Genomic DNA, 13,037 nt, shown 5'->3' on the forward strand with positions numbered 1-13,037 from the left:
GTGGAGGCATACAACTGCAAGGCATTCATTCTGGTTTTCCTCTTATTTTGCTGTGTTTGGGGCGTTCTTGGGCACAGCATGCAGGTGAGATCGGGACTGTATAAAAAGATAGCAACCAGGTGCCACATCACAAGCAGCATGCTTCCAAAAGGAAGCTATAAAAATCGCGGACACAGCACAGAAAAAAATGTCAGTGTAGCGAACAGTGAATCTGGGGTTGGCTTTCATCTTGATTTTTAATTTCACTGGCAATCCTGTTCACAAACAGTAACTGACAATTCTTGCACAGTTTACCTTTGAGATTGTTTTGTCACACAGAAAAGTGTAATTTGTTCAAAGGGCTGCCTGGGCTTCATGAATGTCTTCTGCACATTTCATGGCATCTACTTTTGTCACAATCGCCCCTAAGCGCCAGCCTGCTGGTGGTGGCCCAGTGATGATTATGAAAAAAATGCATCATTTAGGACATTTAAATGAATCCAATAAAGAGGCATATATGACAGTAAATGTAGCAGCATCAATTATCTTAGGGTAATGATGTCTGTGGAGCCAAGTTATGAAATCCAAGACTACCACTGTTTGTATCTAGAGAAACAAGGACGAAACTCTCTTATTTAAGCTACTCTTACCTTTCTTGCATTTCACACAGCACTTAGAAAAAATTTGAACATCCACAACTCCCTCCAAAGTCCCATCCCCCTTCTCCTGCAACTCTCCCTCCCTCCGAAGGCCTACTCCCCCCTCCTCCATTACGTCCTCATTACGTCTATGACAGACGTAGGCGTTGGCAAGGTAACTTTAGATACACGGAAGAGGAGAGCGAGTGTAACGTTACAACCAAGACAGTCAAACGCAACCCCAGAGTTTTAAAACTCAACCGGAGTCAGTCATGACAGATGAGTTTTAGAATAAGGTTACAGTGCTAACGTTAGATAGTAGTGTTAACGTTACTAGTAAGTGGAAACGCACAAGGAAGATAATGTTAATGTTTCAGAGGCTATGCTACAGTAGGCTAACGTTAACCATTAGTAACTGGATGCTGTTGTCATACATAACATTATGAACTGAACTGAACTTATTAATTTGTCATTTTAATTTGCAGCACAAAAACGAAATGACATTTTGCATACCCCAAGCAAAAAGAAACAAAACATTTAAAAACAATTTGTGCAACATATAAGAAAGAACATATAGTGCAATAGTAAAGCGAGAAGTATACTTGCTGCGTGGCCAAACGTACGCATACACGGTGTGCTGCACCTGTGTGTATACTTGCTGCAGCACAGACATTCGTCGATGCAGCCAAAACGCCTGATACTGGTGGTCTCCGCTAGAGGTAGACCGCAGTACTCAGACACAGAGGTCGCGAAAAGCGAAGGAGGCAGTGACAGTGTATTTCCGGATAAACACAAACATGGACACTCTCGATGAAGAGGAGATCATAATTTTATAGCTGTTAAGATCTCGGCAGAGGAAAAGGCGTCGTCTCCGCCACCATTGGAGATGGTATGTGCAGCCCCTTAACCAATCACATGGGGAGTTTGTTTCCCTTGTTTTACCCATGCGAGCAATCGATGAGGAAAAGCACAGGGAATATTTCCACTAGGGCTGCTCGATTAATCGAATTTTAATCTAGATTATGATTTGGGCTTTCAACGATTATGAAAACAAAATAATCGACATAAAACGATTATGCGCTTCTTGTCAGTTTACTCTCGTTGTCTTGTGTTGCAAATCAAACGCACCCGGAAGCCGCGCATGCGCAATACTGCCCCCTCCCCTCCTCTCTTCTATTCACTCAATAAGCAAGTCAAGTAGGTGAACTACGAATAATGCGAGGGGCAGGTGATCGCGGAAGATTTCAAAAACAGCATGTGGAAAATGGCAGAGGGTGAGCGAGAGAGTTTGGTCTGTGTGTGTGTGTGTGTGTGTGTGTGTGTGTGTGTGTGCGCGTGCACGTGCTAGTGTTCATGTCAATATTGCATCTCGCATATGCGTCACGCTACCTCACAGCAAAGTGTGCGGTCTACGTGCCAAACGACCGCAAAATATGCGTGGCAGCTAAACGTGCATGAAAAGTGCATGCGCATGCGTTTTGTGCAGCAAGTACACTTCAGCCATAAGATGAAAAGGGTCGACATTCCACAGTCAAAGACTCCACATCCTGAGAGCAGAGCTGGGAGATCCTCTTCACATCACTGCACCATGAATTGTTTGTGTATACACCACAGAGCTTACCAGATGATGCAGCCTCCCTGTCTGCTCTATGTAGTGTTAGCCCTGTTAGCTCAACACTGGAGTCTGATATGTTACCATTCATCCATGTCTCAGTGAACACAAGGACGCAGCAGTCCCTCACTCCTTGGTGAGTGGATCTCCACAGTCGGATGTAATCCATTTTCGGACGTTCGCCAGAAGGACGCTGGGAACAGCTGGTTTGATGGGGATAGCTCTTAGCCTAGAGTTAACCCTTCCGCGCTTCCCCCGCTTCCGCGTCCTGTCACAGCACTGCCGGCGCTGTTACGTGAGCGGTTACATCAGTTGGAGGCTTCCGCGTGGGGAAGACAGACAGGACAGGAGAAAACTCCGACCAATCATTGCATTCGTTCCGAAACCAATGATTGGTCGGAGTTTTCTTAAAACCATATGAGAATGGTATAATTATGAGTTTTTATTTCTGGTGGAATTCACTTACATTCCAGTGTGCCATCAGCTTATTAATAGCATTTTAACCTAAACAAAGAAAAGTTGCTTTAATGCTTCAATCTTTTTAATCAACTTGGGTGATAAAGAGTCAGTTATGATGAACCTTATATAACATCACATCTAGATTCACATGGAATTCACACTGATCTGAAGTGTCACAGAGAGAGTACTTATCCTTGTCCTCAGTTGTTTGGATAATTGCTTTGTATATTGCTGAAAGATTGATTCAATACTGAGCTGAGCAGTGAGCGCTGCCTCCAGAGTTTCAGTGAAGTGAACAATGCAAGCTCCTAGATTAAACCCCACAGTCTCCTGAGTGGTGCAGCCTTTAACGATTGTCTGGCTTTTAGGTGTTTCAGAGCAAAAACTGAAGTAGTCCTCCAAATTAGTCTGGACGGGGAAAAAAAAAGTTTGCAGACTGAAGTTTTTTTTGGCAATGTTAGCTCTAGGATAGTAATTTCGGTTCACTTTGGTCCAGAGTTAAAATCTTACTATTAAATGGATTCCAATGAAAATTGGTACAGGCATGGTCCCAGGGTATAAATCCTGAACACTGGTTGTACTATTTCTGAATATATCTACTTGTCCCAGCTGGTGTGTGTGTGAGGCAGCAGGAAAAGACTCAAATGCAGATAGTCCACGAAAAAACAATTAACATTTTCAGTGACTCATAACTTACAAGAAATACCTTTACAGGCAGGCACAGGCAGACAGGCAGGTGCAGATGCAGCTGCAGGTGGCCGATAAACACAGGCATGAAACAACAATGTAGCATAGCAGCTTTGACGAGCTGACAAAGTACAAATGGAAAATAAGTGGTATCAGGCCATTTGAATACGTGAGTTGCACCACACTTTGATCGCACCACCATCGTCTTGTGGTTCATGTAGCTCTCAACAGTTTCAAATAAATCAAGCAAGCAATTTTCGCTAGAAATACTGCATTGACTACACCTATATTCTATATATTTCTCATGCTTCCATGGTCATAATTACTCATATCCTAATGCTATATTATGTTAATTCATTCACATAAACTAGTTCAACAAGTGAATATCAATGACAGCCAGGAACTGCTCAACCTAAGTCAAGAAAGAAGTAATATGTCTAGGAACAGCACAGATATGTTTTTCTTGGATTTTTACTGCCCCAGTTTTACAATATTCAGAGGGTTCAGAGTTCAGAGAATCAGATAATTTCTGTGGGAATCTTGGTCCATCTATTTTCATCTGTTTATCCAGGGCTGGGTAGCGGGGGCAGCAGGCCAAGCAAAGCACCCCAGATGTCTCTCTCCCCAGTGCACTTTCCAGCTGCTTCTTGGGGACCCCACGGCATTTCCAGGCCAGATGAGATAATCCTTCCAGTGTGTTCTGGTTCTGCCTTATGGCCTCCTAGCAGTGGGACATGCCTGGAACACAGCAGGTGCCCAGAAGGCATCCTAATTAGATGCCCAAACCACCTCAACTGACCCCTTTCGATGCAAAGCAGCAGCGGCTCTACTCCGAGCTGCTTCCGGATGTCTGAGCTCCTGACCCTATGTCTAAGGCTGACCCCAGCCACCCCACGAAGGAAACTCATTTTGGCTGCTTATATCTGTTATCCCCTTCTTTGGTCACTACTCAGAGCTCATGACCCTAGGTGAGGGTTGGGACGTAGATGGACCAGTAGATCGAAAGCTTCGCCTCCCGGCTTAGCTCCCTCTTCACCGGTCCGGCACAGCGCCTGCATCACTGCAGACGCCGCACCAAACCATCGATCCATCTCATGCTCCATTTTATCCTCACTCTTGAACAAGACCCAGAGGTACTTGATCTCGATTCACTTGAGGCAGTAGCTCTCTCTCAACCCGGAGGGGGCAATTCACCATTTTCCAGCAGAGAACCATGGCCTCAGATTTGGAGGTGCTGATTCTCATCCCAACTTCACACTCTGCTGCAAACCACCTCAGTGCATGCTGGAGGTCAAGGTGTGATGAAGCCAACAGAACCACATCATCTGCAAAAAGCAGAGATGCGAATACTGAGGTCCCCAAACCGGACCCCTTCCTCCCCCCAACTGTGCCTCGAGACCATGTCCATGACACACACGCACAATCCTGGTGGAGGCCAACACCCCCTGAAAAAATGTTTGACTTTACACCGAGTATGCAGACGCAGCTCTCACATTGGTCGTACAAGGACCGGATGGCCCGTATCAACGACCCCGTTATCCCATAATCTCGCAGTACCCCCTACAAGACTCTGAAAGATGTGGTCGTAAGCCTTCTCCAAGTCCACAAAACACATGTAGACTGGAAGGGCAAACTCCCACGAATCCACATTGTTTCTCCTGAATCTGTGGTTCAACAATCGGTCAGAGCCTCCTTTTCAGCACCCTGGAATAAACTTTTCCTGGGAGGCTGAGCAGTGTAATACCCCAGTAATTTGAGCAATTTTTAAAAAAGGTAATCTTGGTATTTTAACTTAAATATTTTGTGTGTGGATCTACCAAAAAACACAGGGTCATGCAAGGGAGTTTGGGAAATGTAGCAAGGAACTATTCATGACCAAGTTCCCCTTATCTCTGGCTACACCATACAATATCATGAATATAAGCCACTGTACTGGACTGTAAATGGAAATATTCCAGTTATGTGCATACATTTAAGCAAAATACCTTTTCACCACTAGACTCAGAAATGACTCAGAAATATATAAAATATCTTAAAAATGCCAAATGCCACTGGAGGGGGCTTTAAGGAGGCTGCAGGTTGCCATGGATGCAATCAATTACCTGTTGTTATTTTCTGTGGTTCTCTGACAAAAATGCTCATTGGACCAGCAAGAAAAAAGTACCAGTAACTAAGTGCATTTATTCATATTTTTTGATTTTATATTACTTTGAATATAACTCATCTTATAGATCCAACTATCCATCCGTCCATCCATCCATTTTCGTAACCGCATATCCTCTTGGGGGTCACTGTTCTTTATTTTGTACCTGTTGATTTGTGAGATTGTAAGACTGTGTAAATCACTTATTTTGGTAATATTCCCTCTTGTAGAAGGCTTACTTGTTTGGTGTGCTACAGAAGGAGGAATTGAAAGGTTAAATAGCTGAACTCAAAAGTGTTTTTCGGCTTCTGACTGGGGGCCTGTATGCCTAGCAACACCCCTGCTAACCACTACACCACTGTGCCGCCCTACTACCGATGCATACATGCATACAGTAATTCATATTTTTTTTGAAACGCCATTCAATTGTTGCTTGTTAATGCGTCAGTAATGATAATAACATGAGTATGTAATAAACGCAAACGCAAGTTAAATTTGAAGGACTTGAAATTAACATTTTTATATTACAGTTTTTCTACTTTAAGGATCTGAATACTTTTCCAGCACTTGGACCATATTTTGCACATTTTCTTTCCCTCCCTCCTGAAAGCAGCTTCTTTTTATAATAGGCTACAAGCTACCTCTCCCTCTTTCCCGAAAGCAGCTTTCTTTATTTATAGTACCATCATTATCTTTGTCTGTTTTCATGAGGGTCAGAGAAAAAAGGGAGGTTAGTGCTTCCATCAACTAACGAGTAATTGATGAGGCAGGCTCAGAGGGAGCAACAACAATAACAACAAAAAATAAAAATTACCTTGAGGAGAGTTACAATTAAAGTACTAATTTCTCTCTTGCTTTTTCTTTTCAAAATATCTTCTCTAATGACTCAATTTCAGTGTTTCATGTTGTGTTGAACTGCCTTTTACCTCAAGTCCTTAGCAACAAGTGAGTGGAGCGCAGCTGCCACAGTGGCTGTTCTATTGATAAGGTTTATCAGTAGTGGGTGGGATGTGGCAAACTGACAGTGATGAAAGTGGTTAAAGAGAATTTCGTAAGATATTACAGGATGAATATCAGATCAAATAGTAACATGTATGTTTTCTCTATAAGCATCATTAACTGTTAGGGGCTCTGTGTAGTTGGGGGCTCCAGGCAGTGACCTACCTCAATGTGTGGAGAAGATAGCCCCTGTTAATAGTAGCTACATCAGTGGTGTAAGTTGATTTTAATCTATTGATAGATGTTGGTTGGAAACAGTCAGGGTCATGTTATAATTTAGGTTTTCATGGGCTCAGGGGTGACTCAAAACCCACGCAGTCTTTGGACTACATCACTGGTTTTTAAAATAATTCGGAGTGTGTGAGTTGTCTGCACACGATTCTCAACATGGAGGTGACTTAGCCGTTGACTAGCAGCTAACAGTGCTAACTCCATAAATAGACAGTGTTAGACAGAGTAGACAGAGCTAACAGTGTTAACCAGAGGGGAACCAGAGGATCAGTGTTAACCAGAGGGGAACCAGAGGATCAGTGTTAACCAGAGGGGAACCAGAGGATGAGCATCATGCTTCCACGATGATGCCGTCCTGATATCAGCGGTAACCACTGTATGAGCGCAGTGCAAAGCAGCGATGATGAGCTTGCCAGTGGGATACACACATGCACTAACATGCATAACATGCTAGGGGCTGAGTAGTGTATTAGATGTAAGCTTTTCAAAGTGAAAGTATTTAAATGGGTCACAAGTAATTAAAATATAATGCATGTGGGCCACACAAAGTGTTTCTGAGGGCCACCATTGGCCTGCACTTTGAGCAACAATGCGCTACACGCACACACGTCATACATACTATGGTGGCGAACTAAAGTCATTAGTCCTCTGCTCACTCTTTAGCTACAGTAACATGCCTGCTGCCACACAGCTCACTTGAGAGCTATGCTGTCATTTGCTGCTTCTGTCCATATAGCGTTCTGTGTTGGGCAGTGGTATCACTACAAGTAGCGATGTTACTAACTTAACTACATTTCTCAGTAGTGTGGTGGTAACGTCACTACCTTCTGTAGCTTTTCTTTAGTGAAGTTGATTAACTGACCAAGTAGCGCGGTAGCGTCCACAAAAGTTACAAGCTATTTTTCCCAGGAAAAGCTCTTAAGTGCAGAGGACTTTTTTTCTGCAGAGGTCTGGATAGAAGTGAGGATAATGAAACTGAGGATAAGTAAAGTAAAGCTACTTTTGCCATTTTCTTGTAGCTTAGCTTGCTACATTTCTCTGGGCTTAGCTTCAATGTAGGTTTTTTTTTATTATTATTTTTTTATGTAGAGTCACTGTTATCTTAGCTTTCTACACTGTCCAAGTAGCTTGCCCATCACTGATAGCATGTCGTCACTCCCCACTCCCTCCGGTTTTTTCTCAGTATGTCCCCATAAGTCTGTTATACCGGAATTTTTTTTGTGTGTGCATATGTTCCTGTGTGTGCTTCGCATTTGTCTGCAGTTGAGTCCTCCTCCTTCTGTTGCCTGAATCCCCCATTCGTGACAGGAGGTTCGAGCTCAGATGTCAAACACATTTCAGTCAGACAATCCATTCCACGTGAGCTGGCTGACTGAACTGAGTGTCTATTTGTAAATAACACTGAAAAGAGAAGTCACTTTATGTGGCTGTTAACAGAAAGAACCCTCCTTCAGAAAAGTGGCCAATATCAGCCAAACAGCAATCTAACTCTGGATCAAAGTTCACTTGAGGGGTGCTAGATGTTTTTTGCAACCAAGTGTGTGCAGCTGTGCTCGGCCAATATGCTGAGGAGGCTGAGTGTATGCTGCTCTCAGAGGTTTCCTGCCTTAAAGGGTATTTTTCAACCTGGACCCAATTTTCCAATGTTTTTGTGTCTAGGTGACTAATGGGAACAACAATTTTTGAAATTGGTCCAGTATTGAGTGAGAACGTAGCAAACAGCAGTGATAAAACAGGCTGCAATGTAACCAGGGGCATATGCACCCTAAATGCACGTCCACTAAAAGCATTTGTTTTTGCCACTGACAGGTTCAAATTGTTATTCTAAGTGTCTGACAACATTATGGAAAGGCTCCCCACAGTTATACTCCTTTTTGTAGGAGTAAGATCATTTTTTCTATTAGTGGATGTTTTCATAAATCGATTCAAATAGTACACTGTTGCATTTTCATTCATTCATTTTTACCCTCAATTGTAACAAAACATATTTTTCACTATAACTTGTGTGTTAATTATATCTGTGGTGTTGCAAACATGGAAATACAATGGAAACAACTCATCCCTACAACTCAATCTAGGTAAAAAATGTGTGTATAAATTACATTTTTAGTAAAATTAGAGAGCATAAATAAAATATAAAATCATTTGAAAATAAATTCTAAATTTAAGTATTCCACTGTGTTTCTTATGCTTACAAATATGAAATAAACATCAAGTAAAAAAACAAAAAAAAAAAACTTATTTTAGGTGGCCACCATCTTTGAAGTATAGAAATTAGGGGTTCAGATGCATTGGGCATTTTTGCCTTTAATCCATAGGAAAGCTGAGTGTGAAAGGGGGAGAGAGCGAGGGAATGACATGCAGCAAAGGGCCACAGGCTGGAGTCGAACCTGGGCTGCTGCGGCAACAGCCTTGTACATGGGGCGCCTGCTCTATCCACTAAGCCACCGACACCCCACCAAGCTTGCATTTGTAGCTCATCTGTTTCAAAAGTTATAGACGAAACGATTTTTGGGTGGCAGCCAGATAGGATTTTGCCGCCATGGTCATCAGAATGTCAATCTGCGATGCCCAGATAATCAAATGGCTTCTACATATATACAACTTAATGATTGTCTTGACTTTGTGAGCTATGTCGCCTCACTACTTTGTTTACCCAGACAGCCCCAAAATCATCATCGCCAATCACACCAGTATCCATTTAAAAAAGCAGTAATTTTATCACTGTAAAACACACTTCATTCAAAATTGACAGAAGCAAAATACAGCTCACAAAAACTAAATGTCTGACGCCTGTTCCAACAACCCTTAGTAGGAGAGAAAAGGAAGTTTGACATCATAGAAGCAACTGGCATATTGTCACATCTAACTGGGTAAATTAAAGGTACATTTTCTAACTTTTATGAAGATAACTTTGTGTGATATTTGCTGAAACTTAGTCTGAAAGATGTAAATGAGACAGATACTCTGGTTAAAAACAAAACAAAAACATGTCCCTCTTTCTCCTCCTACTGCCTCTAATGGCATTTGCTAGAATTGACTGTGGTGCACTGTTCATTTTGACAGGTATTTTAGATTAAGTCTTAGTTTTGAGACAAAAATGCTTATTAGTTTTAGTCACATTTTAGTCATTTTCATCCTTCATAGTTTTAGTCTAGTTTTAGTCTATGAAAATACAAAACAGTTTCATGACATTTTAGTCAACTTTTAGTCATCATGTTTTTTTTTCTTTAAAGGAGCAATAAGCGAAATCGTTTCACCACTAGGTTCGCTGTTGTGCACTGCCTGTAGAGCTGCCATGAGCCACACCTCCCTCTACCTCTGCTCTCCAACACCCCCCCACTCGCCTCGTCTGTGCCGGCGAGACGAGTACCGCAGCACGGACTATCACATCCAGACGGTCCGGTGTTTCTTCCGCAGGCTCTGCTTCACTCAGCTTCACTCAGCTGCCCGATATACCCGCTGCTTCTTCCCACATTAACCTGAATAACAAACCAGGGCTCGGTGCTCCGGTTGGATCCAAACGGAGAGCCACTAGCTGGGAAACTAGCGGAGGCTAACTAGCTGTGTTAGCAGCTGAGTGAAGTGGAGCATGAGGAGGAAGCACCGGTTAGCCCCCACTTTCACTGCAGGCAGATTCACTCGCCACAGGGGCGAGGAAATAAAACCTAAACAACCAGCTTAGTTTAGCAGTTAGCAATGTCTTTCACTCACTCTCGGTCTCTGCTGTGTAGCAATGTCTTTCACTCACTCTCGGTCTCTGCTGTGTTTAGCTATTTCCCTGCTTTCCTGTTAGCCTTAGCACTACTCGGCTACCACGCTAACGCTCCAACTCCAACTGAGCCGGGAGCCGGGCTCACGGTCTCACGGAGAAGAGTTGGAACGTTAGCATGGCAGCCCATTAATGCTAACGTCCCCACGCTTCTCCGCCAGGCTCAGTGAGTCGGAGCCGAGAAGCGTGGGGACGTTAGTGTTAGCACCAGTCGGCTGCCATGTTAACGTTCCGGAAGCCTGCTTCTCAGCTCCGGCGAGCTCTAGCGTGGAGCCTGGTGGGCTCACGGAGAAGAGAGGAATGTTAGCGTTAGCTCCCAGAGTTAGCACTAGAGCTACTACGGCTATTGGAGTAGCTTGCAGCTATGGAGCGCTTCTACCAGCTCTTCTAGTTACTGAGCCTCGCCTCCATTTCAGCAAATATATTGCATTTATTACAGGGACCATCATCATTGAAGTAGGCAGGGGAATAGCTAAACACAGCTGCCAGGCTGCCCGCCGGGCTACATTTTACAATGCTAATTGCAAATGTTAGCTGAGCTGCCGGGCTACTCACCTAATACAACCAAAACGCCTGACCCATTGCTGGGACCGAGCCACTAATAACTCAAGCTCCAGACATTAACCCATGCTACGATTGTAACATTAAATTTAATTGAATCGACATAGCGACATGTGCCTAACGTTACTGTAACACTAATTAAAACAGACATTTGACTTTATGTTGTACCTGTCCAGGAGAAGAAGAGCTAGCTCCGAGTCAGATTGTAGCCCCTTTAGCTCTTGCAGTGCTCTCCACCTTGGAAATGCAAGGCCAGTGTTAATCCGAGTTCTGTCCCTTTCTTTATCCGACAACTTCTTTGCCAACAACCGTTGTTTCTTTAGAAGTAATGTCAGATCCTGGTCGTCTTCAGGTGGATGTTCCGCTCTCTGCCATTTCATTTCGAAAATAACCGCTGCCATTGCTCACTGGCTGTAGCCTTTTATAGGGAGGGAGGGCCAAGGGCTCCAAGAGGAGGAGGAGGAGGAGATGAAATTACACTTCTAGTTCTTCACATAGCAATTTTTTAATTCCTTCAATCTAGAAATGATGAATTTCGCTTATTGCTCCTTTAAAGCCTCTATGTGTAAAAATGGTGAGTAACAGTGACATCAGCGGTCAAATTCTAGATTGCAGCGCTCACTCGTGCTCACCCCTCCCGTCGGGTAAGTGACGGTGGCCTCATAGGACAAAAAGCCTTGTGCACACAGCAGAGTTTTTCGAGTTTTTCAGGAGTAGCCTATCTAGCGACGAGGTGAATATTTATTTAGGAATCTAAACCATGTTACAATATGTTATAGCTTACTAGTGAGATATAGGTTATCTGTGAGATATATAGGAGTGTTTTATTTCTAATTGTTTTGGTAACACAAGCATTAGCACAGTAATGCTAAAATAACACGTTTTATGTGATAGTCACAGCACAGTGCGGCAAATATAGGTTGGTACGATTATAATAGTGTTCTTCCACAGGACACAGGGAGATGAGGAAGAGGGAGAGGGAGAGGAGGAAGACCAGGGAGAGGAAGGGGGCGAGGGGGTAATGTTAGAGGCGGTACAGGAATGGCCAGGCGAAGAGGTGTGTCTCAGCTACCCAGAGGGAAGAGGAGGAGGAGGAGAGGGTGGCAGCCTTCGCAGCAGCGCGAGAGGAATCAACAGATTAGGCTGTAGGCTAGGCTAACCATTTAGCTGTAGCTCTGGGATAACGTTAGCCAAGGCTAGGATAACGTTAGCACGTAAATGTAACCGTCACTTGAACTTAGACGAGAGGGAAAAGTAGTTGCAAACATGAAGCCAAAATTATTTTAAAATATCAGATTGAATTACCTGTCTAGCAGAAAGCAGGCAACCTCCGCATCCCTTGTGAAACCCTTCTCCTTCAGGAGTTCTTTCCACCTGGAATAAGTAACGCCGATATTCACTCACGTTTTGTCCCGTCCTCGCTTATCTGATCTTTTTCTTTTATTTGGTGGCATGGTTTCCCTCTTACTGGGCAAAACATGTGTGTGCTCCTCCATTTAAAGTGCAACAGAATCATAAAAGCAGGTTCATGCAGAAGAAATTAGAATCGAGGTGACAGGTTGTATAAAATTTTCATTTAGACAATTTTTACTACAACTACAAATACTTTCTGCACACTTACAAACTATAATTTCTCCAGCAGTGTTTGACAGGTTTAAGGGGTGATGTATGAGCACACACTAACTGATCGTCATTTGAAAAGCTCAGCATCTCTCTATTTATGCTCTCAAAGACTTTGACAGCACAAATAACTAATCTGAGACAACTAGGATTTGTACCCAGGTTCATTGTAAACTCTGACTGACTGGTCTCACTGTTAAGAAGCAGAGAAATAACTTCTGCAGCATGATAGTTTGGAGTTCTAAACTCGTGTGCTCTCACAGAGTTGAGAATATTTGTCACCGGGCGCCATTGACTGAAGCACCAAGCACTGCCCACCAGCTGGACCAACTTTCT

General features: G+C 43.3%; 1 protein-coding gene across 1 annotated transcript in view; it reads left to right on the forward strand.

The window, feature by feature from the left end:
* The first annotated feature begins 1,296 nt into the window (after window positions 1-1,296).
* The window catches only part of LOC126408079 (histone H2B-like), an 18,891-nt gene continuing 7,150 nt past the window's right edge, over window positions 1,297-13,037 (forward strand). Inside the window, exon 1 of the mRNA XM_050073443.1 lies at window positions 1,297-1,392. Coding sequence (XP_049929400.1) covers window positions 1,297-1,392 — 96 coding nt within the window. The remainder of the gene's footprint in view (window positions 1,393-13,037) is intronic.

Source organism: Epinephelus moara, chromosome 20, assembly GCF_006386435.1.
Source record: "Epinephelus moara isolate mb chromosome 20, YSFRI_EMoa_1.0, whole genome shotgun sequence".
Classification (NCBI taxonomy): domain Eukaryota; kingdom Metazoa; phylum Chordata; class Actinopteri; order Perciformes; family Serranidae; genus Epinephelus; species Epinephelus moara.